At 40.7% G+C, this 22,064-nt stretch overlaps 1 protein-coding gene across 3 annotated transcripts in view; it reads left to right on the top strand.

The window, feature by feature from the left end:
- Positions 1-14,028, top strand: part of SLCO5A1 (solute carrier organic anion transporter family member 5A1) — a 136,788-nt gene extending 122,760 nt beyond the window's left edge. For 2 of the 3 annotated variants that reach the window (XM_059392873.1, XM_059392872.1), the window contains 4 exons: positions 5,895-6,054; positions 8,035-8,276; positions 10,476-10,540; positions 13,213-14,028. In XM_059392873.1, coding sequence (XP_059248856.1) covers positions 5,895-6,054; positions 8,035-8,276; positions 10,476-10,540; positions 13,213-13,670 — 925 coding nt within the window. In that variant the 3' untranslated portion in view covers positions 13,671-14,028. The remainder of the gene's footprint in view (positions 1-5,894; positions 6,055-8,034; positions 8,277-10,475; positions 10,541-13,212) is intronic. The other variant, XM_059392874.1, reaches the window with a different exon arrangement.
- The last annotated feature ends 8,036 nt before the right edge of the window (positions 14,029-22,064 follow it).

The raw sequence follows: 22,064 nt of genomic DNA, 5'->3' as shown, positions 1-22,064 counted from the left end.
TTGCATTAAATGTGTAGATTGCGTTAGGTAGCATAGACATTTTCACAATATTTATTCTTCCAATCCAGGAGCATGGAACATTTTTTCAGGAAATTTTTTTTTTAAAGAATTTATTTATTTATTTGACAGAGAGAGATCACAAGTAGGCAGAGAGGCAGGCAGAGAGAGAAAGGAGGAAGCAGGCTCCCCGTGCAGCAGAAAGCCTGATACGGGACTCACTCCCAGGACCCTGGGATCATGACCTGAGCCAAAGGCAGTGGCTTAACCCACTGAGCCACCCAGGCGCCCCTTCAGGAATTTCTTTTAAAATTAATAATGTCTATAATAATAAATATATCATTATATGTAATATATATTCTATAATAGTTCTATATTCTAAACAGCCTATATTCTAAATACATTCTGTTTTTAAATTCTAATTCTTATTTTGATTATATATATTAGAATCCTATATTCTAAATATTCTATAATAAATAAGAGGTCTTGAGTGGCACCCAAAGCTTTAAATAAAAGGAGAAAACTCTAGTGGGTTAAACTGTCCGTGAGACACAGTATGACACAGACACAGGAGATGAATGGTCTCGTTAGAGAGTTTAGAAGCGATTGGCCAGACATGCTAGGTATCTGGAGAGCTGGTAGTAGAGCACTGCCTACATACACCATATGGCAGAAGCAGGAGTGATGACAAAGAGGATGAAATGCATTTGGGAAAAGTTGCAACAAAGGTCTGAATTAGCAGGTTCTATTGAATTTCTGTAGTCTTAGCACTTTGGCTCAATAAAACTATATTGAGAGAAGTAACTTCAGGGAAAAGTCCCTACCTCTGAGATTTTGGACTTGGTTGAACTTGGTGGATCTCTTCATCCAACAGTCACTGCCAAACACAGGAAACTGAGAAAATGCTTCCTTGTCACCTCACAGCTCAAGAAATCATCTTTGGAAAAGTTCTGGCCCAATAATTCAAGTCTGAAGTAATTTCAACCAGAAGATGATATAATAGATCTTAGTTTTAAGTTCAAAGAGATGACACTTGATAAATGAAAGATAATAAAGTGAGCATTATTAAATGATTTATCAAGACTTGGTACCGTTGAACAATTCTGTACATGGAAATCAGATTTAACTCCATTTTTAAAAAAATTACTTGAAGAAAAGGTAAAGAGCAAGGAATTCACATTATGCAATGTGTTGATATAAAGTCTTACTTAAGCCACAGTGTTCACAGTAAATCCTCACTCTTACAGCTCTGAGATGATTCTGACATGCCCGTATGAAATACAGACACACAGGTGAAGCCAAACACACTTCCTAATTCCAACTGCAGGAAGGGGCACTGGGTGGCTCAGTGGGTTAAGCGTCCGCCTCTTGATATGGCTCAGGCCATGATCTCAGGGTTGTGAGATCGAGCGCTGCATCAGACTCTGTGCTGAGCCTTCTAGAGATTCTCTCTCTCCCTCTCCCCTTTAGGCACCACCCCCCCCCCAAAAAAAAAGAGAAGAAAGAAAAGGAAAAACACAATAAACAAACAAAAAGCTGCAGGTTATATGTATATGATTCGATCTGTTTTTGGCTCTTACTAGCTTTGTGAACTTTGACAGTATCTATCCTCTCCAGTATTCAATTTCCTCATCTAAAAGATGAAGGCGCAGTCATAATGATTTTAATTCTCATGAGGAATAAATGAGGTAATTTATATAGAGATCTTGGTACACAATTCCTGGAGTAAAAATAGGGCTATGTAAATGTTAGTTTTAAATGATAACTTTGATTATGATGATAATAATAATAATTACAAACCTGAAATTGAACAGCTATTTTTAGCCAGGGAAGCATTTTAATATGAAGCCAAAAATTAAGTGGAATCAAAAGGAAACATTCTAATTGAAATCTTCTTGAAGGTTGAGATAAATTGATAGCGATTAAGATATTATGAGAAAGATATCAATTTTTTCTTGGGGATTAGTATATTGTGCTAAAAGAGTATTTGATACATGAATCATATTCTTCTAATCCATGTGACTTGAGCATAAGATGCATGGATGCCCACTTGTCAAGTTTCTTAATAGGAATACACTTAAGGGGAGGCAGAAAGATGGTTAGGGGGCTCCTCTTTGACTTGCAGTGACCTGTAGAAATATGTCAGATGGGGAGGTCCAAGTATTCTTTAGGTCTTGTGGTGGAGTGATTTGACATACTTTGTGTGTGTGTTTGTGTGTGCCCACACTAGTGAGAGAGAGAGGGATTGAGACAGAGACAGAGAGATAAATTTGAGAGCAACTGTGTCCTTACTTACACATCTGTGATGGCCCCATGGTGGACGTTATGTTAAACCATGATCTGTTTGATTTTTATATATTACTATATTACTTTAAATAAATGCTGATCCTCAAGCAATTGATTTGATAAAGACTGAGTGACAAACTTGCTCATTTTCCCTTTTTTGTTCACTTGGTCTCCCTGTGGCTGGTTTTCTTGAAGCCTCAATGATGGTGGGCATGTCGTTACATCTCTTGTAGTTTCTTTTTCTTTAAAACCAACAAGTGGTACTCGATGATCTCAGAGACTGCTCCCATCTGTCTAGTTCTGTAATTCTGTGATTTTTACAGGTAAGATCTCATGTGTGACTCTCAGGCTTGCATCTTGGACCCTGCGGGTGTTTGTTGATCCACTTCACTTAGTGAAGACTTTTTCTATTTTCTCTCTCTCTCTCACACGCGTTTTTGAGATTTTATTTATTTATTTGTCAAAGAGGGAGAGAGGACACACAAGCAGGGGGAGCAACAGGCAGAAGGAGAAGCAGACTCCTGTCTGAGCAGGGAGCCTGATGAGGGACTCGATCCCAGAGTCCTGGGATCATGGCTTGAGCTGAAGGCAGACATCTAACTAACTGACTGAGCCACCCAGGCATCCCTGTGAAGCCTTTTTCTTCACTTGGAAATGAACACTTACCTTGCCTCTGAGCTGCCAGAAGCCTTTTACTTGTAAAGCTAACTTGTCAGAAATGCTTTAGTTATCGGAAATGTGATGCACAGTCCCTTTGCACAGTGGAGGTGTGGTGTCCCCCGGCCCTTGTGCATTTGTCCTCCCGTGGTGGGTTCCCTTCAGGCTAATGAGCGGTTGTTTAGTGTTATTCATGTTTACACACTTAAATCCTTATTATAGCCCAGCCTGTTTTCTGGAAAATGAGTGATAGTCAAACAAGACATTATTACTCTTTAAAATGTATTTCTTTTGTAAAATCTGCACTGTGTAGAGTCTTAACCATGTTGGTATCTTTCCTTTTTTTGTGCCACTCTGGCCTTTTCCCCTAATGACTTTCTCATGAATGCCCACTTCTTTTCACTGCTATTTATGTTTGTTGCCTGTTTTGATTTTCTTAGAGCCTTATTGGATCATTTCTTTATTTCAGACATCATGTTCTCATGAGAAAAGCAAACATACCCAACGTGACCTGGGACTGGGCCTCTGTTTCTGGAACTCAGGAAAGCTTTTGCTTCCTGTCATCAGTGGGTTTTGAGCATCTGTTTATATTCTCCTAGATTCCTTTCTCTTGAGTGGATATATCCATGAAAGAGAGGTGTTTGGAAGCTTGTGGTGGTCATAAATGAATATGAATCATGCTCTTAATAAGAAATTCCTTATAACTTCTTAATAGCAATAGTGAGAATTATAATGCATGGATTTGGAGCCTGTCATTTTTAGTGACGAAGCACGCAGACATATAAAACCCCTTTTATTTGGTCATGGCTTGCAATGTAGCTCTTGAAGAACTAGCAAAGAGAACAGTAATGGACACAGAACACTTTTCATATGGTACCAGTTAAGACAGCACTAATCAACATTGAAGTGAATCATTTGGCCTCTCTGGACCTCCATTTAGTCATTTGTGGGATGTAGTAGTAGGTCTCAAATAGGCTTTCTTACCTCATCCTCAAGACCACTAAGACTCGGGCAATGGGAGTCATGCGGGGGTTGTGTGGGGGTTTAAATTGTACATGAGGGCACCAATGTAGTCATCAGGGTTGTTGTATGTGGGGGTGGTGTGGGGTGGTTCTGTGTATTGGAGCACGTCTAGAAGCATCTCTGGCCCCTACCCAGTGATTAACACTCCTTTAGTTGTGACAACCAAAAATGTCCCCTAGGGAACAAGATTGCCTCTGTGGAGAATTACTGGCCTAGAATCACATTTTTTTTTTTTAAGATTTTATTTATTTACTTGAGAGAGAGACAGTGAGAGAGAGCATGAACGAGGAGAAGGTCAGAGTCACATATTTTTAAAAGCATATGACAAAATAATATGAATCCAAGAGTTTGTGGGCATAATCATCAAAGTTGTATGACAAAATTTCTTCTGAGAGTCACATAAATGAAGAACAGTTTATTTCACTTTGCCTCTTTAGAAGCCTTTCTTCATAAGTTTTTAAAAATATTTTATTTATTTATTTATTTATTTATTTATTTGTTTATTTATTTATTTATGATAGAGAGAGAGAACAGGAGCAGGGGAGCAGAGGGAGAAGGATTGCAGGAAGCAGGCTCTCTGTGAGCAGAGAGCCCTATGTGGGACTCACTCCCAGGACCCTGGGATCATGACCTGAGCCAAAGATAGACACCTAACCAACTGAGTCACCCAGATGACCCTCTTGATAAGGTTTGAATACGGCTATGAATTTTTTCCTTTAATTAAAATTTGAGGACTCGGTTATCAACGTGTAAAAGAGGACACAGGAGAGACACCTTTGAACAAATAATGCTTTATGCGTGTAACATACTCTGTGTTAGCAGAGTAACACACTCTTTGTGTGACTCAGTGTAACACACTCCGTGTGTGACTAACACACAGAGTTGGGACGAGGAGTGGTTACTCAACATAGGCATTAAAGGTAAGTTCTGGCATGTAAGAGACATTCTAGAATATTGTTGGATGGGTGGACGAATGATGGATCTGCTATTGGTTTGGGGAACAGTATTTCATCAGTGACAAAAATAGTGGTCATAGAAGACAAGGAAAGAGGTCACTGGAGAACCCCTTCCATTCTTCCATGGGTCCCTCCTGGGTCCCTGCCTGCCTCTGCTCTTCCACAGCATTTTCTAATACTTCTCTCCCCAGCCCTGTATCCTTACTTGCTCCTCCTGTCCTTTATATTTGTTGCCTAGATCGGTTGTATTGGAACTTTTCATATTGTATCATTTCTTTGGATCAGACATCATGATCCTATGAGAAAACAAAACCTACCACTTTGACTGGGAATCCACATCTGGGCATTCTAAAGGAAGGACTGAATCATTCATTCCTCTCTGGTTGTTTGAATCAAAACTAGTGATGTGATTCCCATTCTTCTTTGAAAATCACTTATGACTCAATTTCTAGAGTCCCACGTCTTTCTTTGATAATTTCTTCCAGAATAATTCAAGTTTTTGGTCAGAGCAACCTGTGTCGAACAACTGTGATGGATGGATTTTTGCTTGTGCCCTCCTAATGGTGTTATTGATCTGGCAAAGGAAAGTGTTTCCTCTCTTTTATAGTTAAAGAAATCGAGGCCTGGGCTTGTTCAGACAGAGAGCTTAATGTCCACAACAAGCGAGTAGTTATACAGGGGTTAGAACAGCTGAGCCCAGATCTGTGGCACCAAGATGGAAGGCAGAATTGAGGCATGATACAGAATGTGATACAGAAGTCTTAATTTTATGGTACCAGAAAATTGAAACTTCTTTTGGTGCTTTGTTTAAAATGATACTAAATGATAATTATCCAAGGTGGTTACTTTACAATACCACAGCTTTGATTTAATGAGACTAGCTTCTCTAAAATGGACAAAATACTTAACGTCCAGAACTTTCTTTAGAGTTTTATTTTGGTAAATGTTGCTCATGACCTGCTTTTTCCTCTCTAGACCTTCTCTCACCATGCCTCACAGGAACCTGACAGGAAGCTGCAATGTTAATTGTGGTTGTAAGATACACGAGTATGAGCCAGTCTGCGGATCAGATGGAATTACATACTTTAACCCTTGTCTGGCTGGCTGTGTTAACAGTGGTAATCTTAGTACTGGGGTGAGTATTTTTCGCAAGTTCCTGTACTGTTGTTGATCCAACATCCTGTGACAAGGACATGTTAGGATGCATGGACTAACACGTGGCTTCCATTCCTCTTTTCAAGAAATTTCAAATAACCTACAAAATACATCTTGACAAGAAGCCAGAGGAAAGAAAATTATGCAATGCTATCATTTTCTTTTTTCCAGGGATGAAGGGAGCATGTGGGTACAGTGACTTATTTCCACATCATCCCTCTCCCACTTCACATTCTGTGCCAACTCAGTGAAACGTGATAAGGTTGAATGCTAGGCCTCTCATTTCTTACTCTGCCAGGGCCCTTGCGATGCGTTTGAAGGTCAAGATGACCACATTTGGTGCTGGCACAAGAGAATAGGCGAGCACCTTCTCTGATCAGAGTCTGTAAAGATGGGCAATGGCCATTTTTCATAGAATATGAGTTCTAAGTTTCTTTCTCTTTCTTTCTTTCTTTCTTTCACTTTCAGAGTAAAGATATTTCTGTCCGTTCAAGAATAGGCTATTTTGAGAATTCCCTTCCCTGTGAATTATAAATAGGCTATAATACTGTGGGAGGTTTTCATATTCTACTCATTTCTTTACTGAGCCTGATTTCATTCTTTGCATAAGAACAGATTGTAGGAGGCTGCTTTAATTAAAAAGTTAAGGTGCATTGACTTGTGTTGTGTAGGTGTTAAGGGATTAGACCATTGACTGTATGTTTTGGGTTTGTCATATTTGATTTCTGAGTTTTAAGCTGTACTGATAAATGGAGAAATCCTGTTGCTGGCTCCCCATTATATAATTGGTGAGTGCCAAGTTGGAAGAGAAAACAAGATCTGTTCTCAGTGGCTAAGTCCTTCCCTGGGAGTGAACGAGGGAGTCCTCTAAGGCACAGTCCTCATTCTTAAAAAGAGGCCAGCAGTCCCTGGAGCACAGATGGCCAAATGGCATCCCATTCTCATATTTGTTGCTACTGCTTCTCTAAGTGGCTGAGAGCTCACAGTGACAGTGAGCTCAAGCTGATGTCTGTTTTTTGTTTTGTTTTGTTTTGTTTTTGTTGTACAAACAACGTAAGAGGCAGAAAGATTCCTTGGTTGCTTTTATTTGAAATACCTTTTTAGGTCCTTGAATTACCTTTTTTCAAACGAAACAGACAGTGATATGTTCCCTGGTCTTGGCCTTGGAGTCATCACGGCTGCATCGCGTGTTCTCTGCATTTATTTAACAAATATTTACATTAGGTCCTGCGCAGTGTCCAGGCTGATGCCAGGGGCTCTGGTGGGCACAAGTAAACAGAAAGCTTGGTTCCGGTTTTTGAGGGGCTTCTCTAATCAGACAGCCCAAGAATTGCACAGCAGTGGGAGCAGGATATAGTTGTGACCAAAATGAGCATATGGAATGTGAACGCTGTGGAACAGAGTGCTGAAAGCTCCTTATAAAAGTTTACAATTTGGCCAGCAGACACTGTTGGATGCACACTTTAGATCATTACTGTTAGCAAGGAGGCTGTATTTTCAGTTAAAAATATTATGCATATTTTTTAAAATTTAAATTCAGTTAGCCAACATAGAGTACAACATTAGTTTCCGACGCAGAGTTCAGTGACCCAGCAGTTGGGTGTGATACCCAGTGCTCATCATATCACTTGCCCACCTCCCAATTACCCCTTCGGCCTCTACCCACCTCCCTCCAGCAACCCTCGGTTTGTTTCCTAGAGTTAAGGGTCTCTCATGGCTTGTCTCCCTCTCTGATTTCTTCCCATTCAGCTTTCCCTCCCTTCCCCTATGAGCCTCTGTTGTGCTTCTCATGTTCTACATATGAGTGAGGCCATATGATAATAATCTCTCTCTGTTTGACTTATTTTGCTCAGCAAATATTACCCATCCTTAAATACTAGAGCTATTTTAGAGCATTTGACTTTGTCCTAATTTTCCTATGCTTTAGGTTGGCTCACAACCCATCTTTGCTATCCCTTAGATAAGGAATTACACAGAATGCACCTGTGTCCAAAGCCGGCAAGTGATCACTCCACCCACGGTGGGACAGCGCGGTCAGCTCCGTGTGGTTATTGTCAAAACCTATCTCAACGAGAACGGCTATGCTGTGTCCGGGAAGTGCAAACGAGCCTGCAATACCCTTATCCCGTTCTTAATTTTTCTCTTCATTGTCACCTTCATCACAGCATGTGCCCAACCATCAGCCATCATAGTGACACTCAGGTGAGAATAGCACTCTGCTTGCCTGGTGGCGGGGGGGGGGGGGGGGGGGCAGGGGTATGCGCTGAGAATGGCCAGAGGACACGTTCCAAGCTGGGACTGGTGTGGTAAGGTGGAGAGGAAAGCAGAATTAGATTGTACGGGGAAGCACTCAGACCTTTGCTTGTTGAATTTATTAAGAGAAGTGCTTTCCCACATCAGGAAGGGAATGGAAGGTTGTAACGTTTCATACCCCAGAATGTTCTTTATTCAGATGGGTTCTAGGTTTGCAGTTTAGTGAAACTTCTTTGGGGTGCTTTTGGTTCCTGAAGTCGGTGCCCTAAATGGTTCAAGTTCAGGAGCTGAAAGGTGTCACCATGTTAGCCACAAGGAGCCTGACTCCAGACGGGGCAGGAAGTCTTTTGGCGAAGTCTCGAAGTCTCGCATACAGCGAAGAGTATTATCTCCAACCTGGTAGGTAGGTAGTGCCTCCAGGATCAGTGGGCCTGCGGTTCAAAATGCAGATTTCGTGAATTTTACGATCATATAAAGTTTTGGAGTTGAAACAAGGAAAGGACAGACTGGGAGATGTCATTTTCCAGCTGTTCATGCTATGTTTTATTAGGTATCCTGTTTGTGGTTTTTTGCTTATAAGAGAACACAGGCATTGCTTTAATGGAAGTCCTGTTAAAAATGTTGACACGGACCCATTCAGATCAGTGTGTTGGCATTTGCAGTAAAAGCTGCCGTGGGCAAAGGAGGGAAGGGGACAGCATGGCGAAGGAAACGCATGCCCCCAGAAGCAGCTTCAGGGGACCAGCGGAGGCAGTGCAACGGAGTGAGGATGAAAGGAAATCAGTCCTCATTCTCCCTTTACCTCTGCCCTGGCTTCTCAGCACCCCCCAGTGCTGGGCACCCGGTGGTCATACTTGCTGGGATGTCATTCTTAGCAGGACAGTTGGGCTGTTTGCTGCTGCTTCTGCACATTTTGGCTTCTTTTCTTTATGGGATGCTGAGTTAGATGTATGATAACAGCACTGGGTGGGAAAGCCCGTTGGTTGAATCTCTCAATTCCTCCAATAACAGATACAGACTGACCATGGTGTGTGCAGCATGGGGCAAATTGCTAGGAAAAGATAAGGAAGATAAGGGGAGAAGATGGCAGGTGCGTGGGTCCTGGGGAAGTGGACATGCTTTACCTAGAACTCAACGTGTATAGCACAGAAAAGATCAGGCACTTCATCATTTTAAAAAATGAATCCTGAATAATCTCATTCTTTAAACTTTAATTCTGCAAGAGATGTTAAATAACCCAGATCAGGGCTGCCCATGTCATGGCAAATCACCAGCTGGCTTCTAACCCAAAATTTCAGAAAAAGAGCCCTTTAATTTTTGCTAATTACAGATCAATAGAATCCAGTCTTCCTGCCATATAGGAATTACTTGGAGCATATGTTTTGGGAAAAGAAGAAAAACACAAGGTGGTGGGAGGGGTTTGCTCTTTTTCTAATGTTGACTTGTTTTGCAACCTTTCTTGGGACTCTACTTCTTTCTTTAAGTTCTCTCCTCTCTACTTTCCCTTGAGAAATTACGACAGTAACTTTCAGTCGACACACCTGCCCTCTGGAAAGTGTAGGCAAATAGGAAAAAAAAGAATGCAGTAGTTAGGATAAATTATTATATCTATTTTTTCACGGAACTGATTTTATTTATTTATTTATTTATTAAAAAAGATTTCATGTATTTATTTGACAGACGGAGGTAACAAGGAGGCAGAGAGGCAGGCAGGCAGAGAGAGGGGAAAGCAGGCTCCCCTCTGAGCAGAGAGCCCGATGCGGGGGGCTCCATCCCAGGACCCTGAGATCATGACCTGAGCCAAAGGCAGAAGCTTAACCCACTGAACTACCCAGGTGTCCCTCAAAGAACTGATTTTAGAAGCTCAGAGCTGATTGTCCCCCTTCAACCATGAACCTTTGGCCCTCCACCAGTATTTACCCAGAAACAGAGTTAATCAGGACTTCTTTGAGTCTTCAATGGGGAGAACTCATTCACCAATCTAGCTACCTCAGCAGTCTTGTTTGGCTGCTGTTAATAAATTCTAGGAAATAAATATTTTGGCACAGCCGCTCTTGCTGTCTGGCTCTGTACTAAGCAGGCTTGATTTGATGTTTGTTTTCTTGAGGCCAATGTTATAAGACATTTCTTTCTTTGTCTTCACCGTAGGTCAGTAGAAGATGAGGAGAGACCTTTTGCGCTGGGAATGCAGTTTGTTTTACTGCGAACACTTGGTACGTTCTTGAATTTCCACGTGTGCCTCTTAGTTCCTCTTTACAGATGGCAAATTTTCATGGTCTTTTAAAAAAATGGCAAGTCAATCATTTGTTACTCTTAGTAGTAGCTAGGATTTTATGGGTTAGCGGCGAGGGCACAACTTTCTTATTTTCTGATTTGAACTAGAAGCTACCCAGTCCTGTCGTTTGAGGAAACAGAATACAACGGACTTTAGAACAGTTTCTTTTTCACCATAAGCATAAATGTGGGCTAAATTCCCTAGAGCGTTTTTGGTACCGTAAGAAATATTGAACCAAGCAATTATAATGGGCTTATTATGATCCTGGCATTTTTGTCCCTTTATGACTTTTTTCACATGAAAATGATGGAAATTGGCACTCGTATTATTTGAAAAGATTTTAATTTCTTACTTCTTTACAATAATTTTATTGGGCCAGGCAAAAAGGATACCTATTGAGTTTTCTGAGAAAAGAAATTAAAAATTCTGAAAAGAAAAAAGAAGTATCCCCAAATTGATACATCAGGCATCAGGAGTCCCCTTTACTTGTTAACAAGAGAAGGTCATTAGCACGGTTGGTATATGGCAGAATTCATTAGGGCGTGAAGAACATCGTTCTGATTTTGACAAACACTGTCTCACTCTGTCGTGTTTTGGGACAATGCATGGGAAATATCATGTGAAGTAGCCCATTGCTTTGATCAATTTCAACGTATTTTTTTATTGACTTCCCCATCATCAAGCATATTTTTTCTTTCACGAGTAGCAGTCTGTCATTTTCTTCAGCTGTTGTTTCTCCCAGTAATCAGTATCATTGTCCACAGGACAAAAAAAAAAAAAAAAAAAAAGAAAAGAAAAAGAAATAAGTTTTTTGATTTAAATTTTTAGTTTCCATTTTGAAGGGTGAAACACTTTAAAATGGTATCATTTGACCTCTGAAACATTAATCTTCTCTAGAATTTCAATTTATTGTTACGCTGTGGTTGGTGGTCTAGTCTGGGAGTAGGGAGTTTTCTCTGGTCACCCTCAGAGGTTTCTGGTTGCACTGAGTGGGTGGCTGATTTTTTTTTTGGTGTCGATAAAACTTTGAAGGTCCCATTTTTCAAAGCCAGCTGGCGAAAGGAAATTCTGGGATGCTTTGATTTAGTTAAGAAGCTTGCCTTATACTTCCTGTTGAAAACTAAAAAATTTGTTTTCAAAGAAGGAAATTTGTTTAGCGAAGGGGTAGTTGAATAGGAAAAGAAAAAAAATAGGTCCTCCTTTTTGCCCTGTTTGTCTTTGATGTCATGGAGCTGGGCTAAGTCAATAGAGGGTTGTCGCCGTGTCAGGAATAAGTGAAAGGAAGACATTTCAGTCATCTGCTTAATTCAGACTTTACTTAAGTTCCATTGATTATGAAAAAGCTATAGTTGGGCCAACAAACCAATTTCCATTCCCCCAAATTCCAAAGCAAAAAGAGAATTTTAAGTATTTTAGTAATGTTACATTTTAATTGTAATGAACATACGTCATTTGAAATGAATACAATATATTTAAAAATACATCACTTAGTCCACCGACTTCCCTTCCTTCCTCTCTTTTCTCTTTTCTTCCCCCTTTTCTCCCCTGCTCCTTCTGATCACTTCCTTGTATAAACTCATCGAGGATCCATGGGCTGTCCTGAGGGGTCCTTGGGACGCAAGGAATAAAAGACTTGGCCTCTGCCATCCAGGAAATTACGGGAGACAAATCCGCAAACACTTTCATTGCTACATGATAGTTGGTGCAATGAAGGTGATTGCAAAATGTAGTGGGAATACAGTGGCATCTGAGTGGGTGAGGAGTTTGAAGGAGGGTTAGATGATTGTAAGGTGAACAGTTTGGGGATGGGGCACATTTCAGCAAAGGGAGTAACATATGGTGAAGGAAGTCTACTTGGGTAGACTTTCTTTCTTATGGGAGTGAAGAAATGTCTATCTCATTGCCCAAACAATGAAGCTACTATTCACCACAGACCTTTCCCAAGCTTCAAAGATGAATTTTATGCCTTAGTTATTTCCATGCCCCAAATGTCTTTATACAGTTTGCCATCTGATGTGGTTTCTGGCTTATAGGGGACAGTGTTTTCCTCATACTCTTCCTGCACCCGAGGACTAGAACCCAACCCCGTAAGAACTAAGTGTACTGCATTTCAGTGGTTCATAAAGGGTCTTAGTATAGCCTCTTGAGTATTTAATGGCAAAATCTGATTTTTAAGTTTAAAAGGATTGCCTGATTGAATTTTTTAGCAATCGACATTTTTACATATAACATGTAACAATAACGTATTCTGACTGAGTGGCAAACTGGAAGATTTAAAGTATTTATAACTCGGTGAATGTTTTTATAATACCTATATTATAATATATTATATTATAATATATAATATAATATATAGTATATTATATTATAATTCTATATCTTATATCGTAATGAGATATCTTATTATATCTTATTATATTATAATAAGATATTATAATATTATATTATAATAAGATGTGCCATAGTTAAAACGGTCACTTAATACAAGAAAACCACTGTCCTCAGCAAACAAGCACCTAGAGCAAACAAGCACCTTGCTCATCTACAGATCTGTTTTCTCTGATACGATGGGCTAGATACCGTTCTTTGTCTTCTTCTCTCCCGCTCTAGCATACATTCCTACGCCAATTTACTTCGGCGCCGTCATCGACACCACGTGCATGCTCTGGCAACAGGAATGTGGAGTGCAAGGCTCTTGCTGGGAGTACAACGTGACATCGTTCCGTTTTGTCTATTTCGGTTTGGCGGCTGGCCTCAAATTTGTCGGCTTTATTTTCATTTTCCTGGCCTGGTACTCCATTAAGTACAAGGAGGACGAGCTGCAGAGGCGACGGTGGAGAGAATTCCCTCTGAGCACTGTGAGCGAGGTGGTGGGTCACACGGACCACGCCGAGAAGTATGCCCGGACTAGATCGTGCCCGGCTTTCAGCAGCCAGGGGGACTTCCGCGAAGAGACGGGTCTGCAGAAAGGGATCCAGTACACAGCACAGACCTATCCGGGGCCCTTCCCCGAAGCAATAAGCTCCTCCCCGGACCCGGGGCTGGAAGAGAGCCCTACTGCCATGTAGCCTCCCTCCTGAAGCTTGAAAACGGAAGACTTTAGTTTTGTTGGTTGAGTTGAATATGGCAACTTGAGAAACACCCGTGCCTTCTTTTCTTTCTTTCTTTTTTTAACCTCTAAAGACGCAATCCTCAAACCAACAAAACTCAGTATACACAGCCACTATTGAGTGAGGGCTGGATACCTCAACAAGACTGAGAGCCTTTACCCCCTTCCCTCCAAGAAGGAGGAGTTCAGACAGATTTGTTACCATTTCCGCTACGTGAATTTCATGCTCCTGCTCCAGGGTTGCATAAGGCTGAGAGGCGCCTGGTTAATGAAATCTTGGGAAGTGTATTGGCAGTACATATCATTAGCATACACTCCAGACAAAGGTGAGCTTGACCATGACTTTGCATTTACAAATCAGTTTTTAGATATGAACACCTACTGTGAGTTCCGCTACAAAGCACAAACGAATTTGCCTCAACTATGCAATTTTGATTGGGAAAATGTAAGTGCAGCATGTTATTTTTTCTTTCAAGAGACTAAAGCAGATACATTTTTGAAAAGAGGACTATAAACCTTCCCTAAAGTACTGTTAATAGCATTTTAAGCCATAGCAGAGTTATAAATCAGGTAGAATTTTTCAAATGCTTCAAAGGAATCATATGCATATTGTGATAAAAGGAACAGCTACTTTATTTCATAAGACACTTTCTTTTTTTAGTCTGTCTGCCCCATCATAAGGTAAAGAGTCTGCTGAATCATAAATCTGATAGCCTGAATATAAACTCCGGTATTCTTTTGCCAGGGGCTTTAAAACTAATGTGCTAAACAGTATGGCTGGAACCTGATTTGAGATGCATCATGAGGAGAGAAACTGATGGCTTTCTCATCCAAAGAAAAATGCTGTAGAAATTCTTTTAGCTCTTGGCCCACACAAGGGTAGCTAAGAATTGTAACCTTGACACTCAAAATAGTTGGAAAAAGAAATTCCATAGAGGTAATATTGAGTCCCATCTGACCATTTTAGTGTATAACCCCAGCGAAACCCTAGCAAATCATTTTCTTTCTTATGTACATAAAATTGCTGTGGTTGCCCCCTGAAGTTGAGTAATTAAATCAGGAAAGCTCATACCTGTGATAAGAAAATCACTCTGAATACAGGAGGAAGGGGATCTGTGAGCTGTGAGAGTATGATCCTAAGTCAGGACTGAAAATTATTTAAAATCAACTCATCTGTCATACTGAATTCCCTTTATCAGAGCTAGAACGATTTTACATCTCTCTTTGATTCTTTCCTCCTATTAACCTTCCCGAAGTGATTCTTCGAGAGGATTTCTCTGTTCCTAAATGCACTTTGCGCTCATTATCCATCATCCTTTTCAGTTCTTCCCAGCACAACACTTTGACTTAGGTACCACACAGAATGCTTTCTACATGGTTCTTAAGGTAGATCCTTCCCGACATTACTCTGGACTGATAGCAAGTTAACTCAGGGGTCTCCGCTGCTCAGAAAAAGAATCCTGACAATCCGGACATAGGAGGGACGTGGAAGGTCCAAATACCAGTATAATTGTGAACAGTTTCTGCCAAGGAGGCTATGATTATGTAGGGGCTAATTTAGGAACTGATTTCCTTGGCTGGCTTACACTCTTCCGTAGAGGGGAAGTGAGTGACAGAACTGTCCCATGATTCAGGCTTTCTGCCCTTCATCCTTGGAGGCGCTGGTGGAGTTGCATGAGCATTCCTGGGTTCAAGGTCATTTTCCTCTCCACCTAAGAACGGTGTTGTCAAATGGTTCTTTTGGTGGCATGTGGTTTGTGGTGAGGGTTATCACTGTTAGACTGAATAATGTCTGGAAGGGGTGGTCTCAGGTGACAAGGACTTCCCTCGAAATGGTCTCATTTGGCTGAGTTATAAGTCTGCTGTTGCCTGAAATTACACTAGTGTCTGTCCAACTTGTCTCTACGTGGTATATACAGAGAACATTGTTGATTCACTTAGTGTCTACTCTGGTGCCTCAGGGTTCCCTTTTACTCTCTATGGGAGATCTTTGATCTTTTAGGTCTGTTAGAAAGTTTCCTTTTGTGTTGGAGCTGAAGATATACAGGTTGGGGAAAGGTGGTATTTGCAAAAGAACTGCATCGGGAGAATTTGGATGGAATTAGCACCTTTTTTTTTAAGCTAAGATTGTAATGTTCCAACACTCTTAGAATCTGTCTCTTCCTGGTAGTGTATTTTTTTTTTTTAAAGATTTTATTTATTTATTTGACAGACAGAGATCACAAGTAGGTAGAGAGAGAGGGGAAAGCAGGCTCCCTGCTGAGCAGAGACCCTGATGTGGGGCTTGATCCCAGGACCCTGGAATCATGACCTGAGCTGAAGGTGGAGGTTTTAACCCACTGAGCCACCCAGGCACCCCCTAGTAGTGTATTTTGAAAAGGAGCTGCTCTCAGAACTCCAGGGTAGGAAGTGGCAGATTCTTTACGTATAATTAGACAGTCCCCTTTCTCTACTCTGAACAGTCATCCATCTAATTCAGCAACCAGTGACCAATTCTCTATCAGGCACTATTTCAACCAATTACCATCTGCTGCTCTGTGAAATTCTTCAAGTCGACTGGCCAAAACTCAAAGAAATTAGCCTAAATTGTACACCACAATTGTTAATATTGTACTTCCTCAAGTATGTGATACTTATTTTTTTTTAAAGATTTATTATTTATTCGACAGATCACAAGTAGGCAGAGAGGCAGGCAGAGGGAGAGGAGGAAGCAGGCTCCCTGCTGAGCAGAGAACCCAATGCGGGGCTCGATCCCAGGACCCTGGGATCACGACCTGAGCAGAAGGCAGAGGCTTTAACCCACTGAGCCACCCAGGCGCCCCAAGTATGTGATACTTATAAATAGAGGGTGTATCATTCATGTGTTGTTGGTTAATGTAGAATAAGTAGTAAAAATCACGGAAGACTGAAGTTTTAGAATACGTGCCAATCAAGAATTGTCCCCCAAATGCTTTGGGTCCTGGTGGCATCTTTGGAATATTGCATAGTCAACTAAAGTGACTATCTTATAAATGGCACCATTTAACTGTAGATATGAGATTCTCACAAGTTGGTCACTTTACAGTCACAACTCCTATTTTAAATTTAATTCCCATTTTCTATGAACTTAGGCTTCTATATATTTGTTTTGGAAAAAGGTCATCTTGTTCTTCTTTCAGCCCTGTAGATTAATGTATTATTTGGCTTCATAGGCAAATAAAATATCCTTGAGTCTAGCCTATTAATTTAGAAACTCCCAGGGGGAGGGTGGGTGGTTGAAGCACATTTTTATCTTCATTAGTATGAAATCCTCTTTTAGGTAGGTTTAATTCTTGAAAACTTTCAAAAGTCATTCAGAACTAAGGTCGGAGGAGAAAGGAGGAGCAGAAAAGAAACAAATTAGCTTTTATGGAGTGTTGAGTATTTCAGAGAATTTAATATACATCATTTATTTATGTATTTAATATACATCATTTATTTTAATACTGTTAATAACTTTGCAAGATAACTATTTTTATTCTTTTTTTTTTTCTTAAACAGATCATGAAAACAGGCTCAGAGAGGCAAAGATATTTGTTTAGGATTGTACAGAGTGGCCAAGTTAGTGTTTAGAAGCAGGTTACTATCACCATGGCTTGCTTCTCACACTATCAAATGCTTACAGTGGTTTTGGTTAACAAAGGCAAGTGTGACTATAATTTAGTGAGGTAAAGCATTTCATTTTTTGGTGTGTTACTGTTCCTGAGGAGTAGAGAAATTATTATTCCTTTGTGTAGAATAGAAAAAAATCTGTAGGAAACATCAAAATTTAATGTTTAGATTTTCAAGGTAAATTTACACTTATTTTAGCTAAGTGTTATATTCAACGTTGTCATAACATACCTCAAGTATTTATTTATAGTTCATATTTAATGTAGAACAAACCAATTTTGATGTTAGCATTGGGTCTCAGTAGAATTTCTGGAATGAATCATGAGGAAATGCGGTTCAGATTTATTGAGTCTGAGCTCTGGGGATTTAAAGTGTATGCTTTCTTGTTTGTTTCTTCCTCTTTAAGATTGTTAACATTTCCATTAATTTTTAGTGAATATGGGTTTTAAGTTTCCTAAATAAAAGTTTTAAATGAACAGAAGCAAAGTGTTCCATGTTAAATGAACATAGATTGTTACTATTAGTAGTTGTGGTCACAGACGGGAGCATGTACTTGGAAATGCAGCCATCAGAGAAGGAGGAAGTCATAATGGCCATCCTGCATTTTCACCAACTACCAAGAAGATTCTTCCTCGGTCTGCAGTTCCAGCTTGCATTCTTTGGTGGACTTGGAGCCAGAAAATTTCTTTTTGGAGCCTGTTTTGCATCAACCAAAGAGCAGCTGCATGGTTTTTGAATGGACCTGAAGCATTCATGGAAATTCTGTAGTATGCCCAGGAGCGGTAGGAGAGCCCGAGTCTAGGCGGGTAGCCAATTAAACTTTAAGTGTGTGTGGACTTCAGACATCCTCGATGAGTCTAACTATTGCTATAGAGGGGCATACGGAGTATTCTAAGTAGCAGATGGATATCAAAATACTGTGTAATCCCAGAATTGCCTAGATGGCAGGTTTGCTAGTTCTGTTCTCCAGACCAGTATGTAGCCTCTGCACGTTATTTGTAGTTCCTGTTTCCTGGTGTGGAAGGGTGTGCCATGACGGACAGGAGAAGGTGGTAGCCTTGTGCACTTTATCTTTAATGTTTTCTCTCCTCTCCTCATCTTCCAGGATGCTGCTGGCTATGTCTGTCTCAGGCTTCTTGCTACATTGGAAACAGATCTGTATATGTTTGAACAGGTCCTTTCAAGCACTTCATTTTAACTCAGCCTAAGAAAGGTCAAGTGAGATGAAAACCCTCCTTGGGTATTGGCTTTTGCAACATTAAAAAAAAAAAAAAAAAAAAAAAAAAGCCTTGGTGCTACAAGTATTTAATGATGCATGCTCACCACAAAAATGCACCACTGAATTTACAGTCTCCCTGGTAAGGGACGGCATGAGCTTTGCTTTTGGAAATTTAGAGAATGTCCCAGAAAACAAGCACTCATTATTCTCATTACTACAGTTAGTCAATGAACTTGACACTGCAAACATGAAGACTCTAAGGGGGCATACCTTTTTTTATGGAAAACTCAGCGCTTTTTGTATTTCTTTTAGCAAGAATAATCAGATGCTACAAATAATATCAGAGAGAGTGGAAAACAATTTCACATAATCTTTTCTTATTTCTTCTCCCAAAAAACTGACACCCTTGTGAGGTGTTTTTAATAATTGGGGTTTGGATGGTGTTGTCTTTTTCTGGTATTCTGTTTTATGTTAAAATCAGAAGAGAAACTATCCAAAACTAAAGTAATTGCAGGGACATATTAAACCAAAGGGGGTGAACAGTTTAAACTTTGTATCTAGAAATGAGAAATAAGAATAATGGATAAAACTTTATAGTGGGCATTTTTCTTAAAATACATACCTCTCCCCCAAACCCCAAATGTTACTTTAGAAGCACGGAATAGGCAGATCCGCCCTAACTTTTCAGTTAAAGGAGATGTAATACTGTGTCAAATAAACTGGCATTAGGATCCTGGTGGAGTGTGTGTTCAGTGTGTGTGTTTTGTGTGAAAGTGTGTTGGTGATGAAAGGCCGTTTTGAATTGTTGCATAAAGGAATTTGACTTTGTGATTTTTACAATGAATATTTATTTGGAGATCTCTTAGGGGTAATTTAAAAGATGTATAATTTCCTTGTATTTAATGAAATCTCTTGTCAATGTACTAATAAACCTTGGTTTACAACATCTTGAATACTTGATCACTGAAAATTAAGAAAAAAAAAGTAAAAAAAAAAAAAAAAAAGAATAAAGTGTGTTGGATTGAAGTTAGTTTGTCTCTGAGCTCTCTCTTGTTGGACAGCAGAGTCTTCTAAGGCATCCAAAACTTTTTGGGTGAGAGGAGGAGGGAGGCAGAGGAGCTCCGGAAATAACAGTATGAGTCAGGGACTGGAGCACAAAGTGGTTATTTTTAGAACCTTGCCTGGAGCCCTCCATAGGTGTAAAGCAGAGCAATTGATTTCCATTTCTCACCCAGTCACCCCTCCTGCTCAGCTCAACTAAAGGGTCACAGTGGCCCAAGATACAGGAGTTCCTGGGGGGATGTGTCTGTGCTGGTTTCTGGATAAACTTCTTTTCCTCCGTGGCCTTATGCATTCATTGTGGAGGCCATTTATGCAAGGGAAGATAGTACCCTCTTCCTTAGTCTACCTTCTTCTCTTCCTCAATGTGTGCCATTAAGGCAATTTTGAGATTTCACTCGACTCTCTTAAATATCTCACACGTTCAAGGGAACGGCAGAATCATTCCAGATATTGGGCTTTCTGAAAGAGACACACCAGACAGTTTCTTTTTAAGAAATGAGGAGAGAGGAAAGGTTATAAATGTGGCCACTCATCTTGCATTAGCTCCAGACTTGGTACAACCTCAGCATTTTAAGAGCTGTTAAAAAGCATCCAGTTCTTTTCTTCTTTTAAAAATTTGCCAGCTGAGCGAAGACAGCCTCTGTAGCTTTGGCATAGGGGCCGGGGGGGGGGGGGGGCAAAAACCCCATTTTTAATTGTGCAAAGTCATTGGAAAGCAAGGAGATCGATATTTGGTGTTGACTTTTGTATTTAAATGTCAAAATCTGATGCAGTTCCAACTCATAATACCAATATACATCAGTAGAAAACTAAAACCCTTCTTTGGTCTTCTGGAACGGCTGAGATCCTAGGTAAATGGCCAAGATCCTAGGTACCAAAGAAAGAGCAAGCTTGCCATGGATCAAGTTGTTCTAGCTGCATTCTTGTCTAAATGGTACTGCTGCTACTTCAGAAATCAATGAAATGGCAGCTTTGTCAGGGGCAGATCCTGGCTGGAAGGAAGCCTGTCATGAGTTGCACTAGAGTGACACCCAATGGTTATTATGGAAATTACATGTTTACTAACCTCATCCCTTCCAGTTCTTGGGCTTGAGTTGTATGGGCGGGCCTTTTGGTGACCACATTCATTTTAGGGTGGCAACGACATGTCCTCTTCTGCCGAAACCCATTAGTAATTGGATTGGTTCCACTCTGGCTCTGGGTCACCTGTGCCATTGGGGCTGGAGGTTGGATAATGGGGAAGAGGACCGGGGGGAGGAGACACAGATTCGGAATTCCTGGGTCCTGGGAGGCACGCTGGTGTAGGGGCTAGAAATTCAGAATAGAGGGTAGATACCTTTGTCCACCACTTAAGCGCATTTGCTATCAGAAAAGTGAGGCAACGCTCAGCACAAAAGACCTCAACATTTATAGCTCCCTTCGTCTCCCAACCGTCTGCAGTGCTTTCCCTGACATCGGGGAGCAGGGTTTCCCTAGTCTCAACAGGAAGTATCTGCTTCTTGAAACTTATTTTCTCTGCTCATTTTATACCATAGTGGGCTCGCTATGGGGACCTAGGTACTATGCTGGTGACGTCCTCAGCATCAACGACACAACTTAGAGGAAGGTGAGTCAATTAGACCAGTATGAACAACAGTTGCCTCGGGTAGGTTTCTTAGGGGCAAATGGCAAGGCCATGAATGTGGCTGGTCACTTTCACTCCATCGGCCTCAGAGTTGGTACAATATCCGTGTTCTCTTACTTGGGGAAAAGTAAAGCAAAAAATGGTCGAGATACTGTGTGTCTAAGGGGTGGGGGCGTTGAGGAAAATTTACGTGGAAAGAAAAGATAAAGTTTGCTAGGATAAAAGGGAAAACAAAATATGGGAATTGAAGAATGGATAAGATTTTTACCTGTTGAAATGGGGAATTCAGAACTGGGAAGGTGAAGCTAATTTGGGGGAAGCTGGTCGTGACAGGCGAGGTGGAGGGGGAGCGGGTGGGTGGATGGAAGGCTAGAGCTTCCGGTGGGGGGAGTGTGCGTGTCAAAAATCGCCGAACATCTCTGAGCAGGAGGCTGAGATCTGAGGTAGGTGATGAGAGACAGCAAGTGCAGGCTGGGGTGGAGTTGGAGGGGGAGGGGGAGGGGCTTAGGGTGCCATAACAGCTTTCCCAGCAGCTTCAAGGAGAGACCATGAGGGCTTAAATGAACCAGGGTGGTGGACCACAGGGAGGTATTATTTGCTTTAAGGTCTTTGTTTTCTGTTAAAATAAATTTTGAAAACTTTGAAAATATTTTCCAACTAGATTTTGAAACATCAAGCAAATAAAATTTGAAAATATCAAGCAAAATTAGATAAATTGGGGGACTTTGAAGACCTTCTTATATTTGAAATCAGGGTAGCTCTAAAGCAAGTTCTGAACAACAGGCATTTAAAAATCTCTTTTCAGAAGGGCAACGTGT

The sequence above is a fragment of the Mustela nigripes genome, chromosome 3 (genome assembly GCF_022355385.1).
Source record: "Mustela nigripes isolate SB6536 chromosome 3, MUSNIG.SB6536, whole genome shotgun sequence".
Classification (NCBI taxonomy): Eukaryota; Metazoa; Chordata; class Mammalia; order Carnivora; family Mustelidae; genus Mustela; species Mustela nigripes.
Note: the sequence above shows the minus strand (reverse complement) of the source record. Positions and strands in the feature narration are given on the sequence as shown.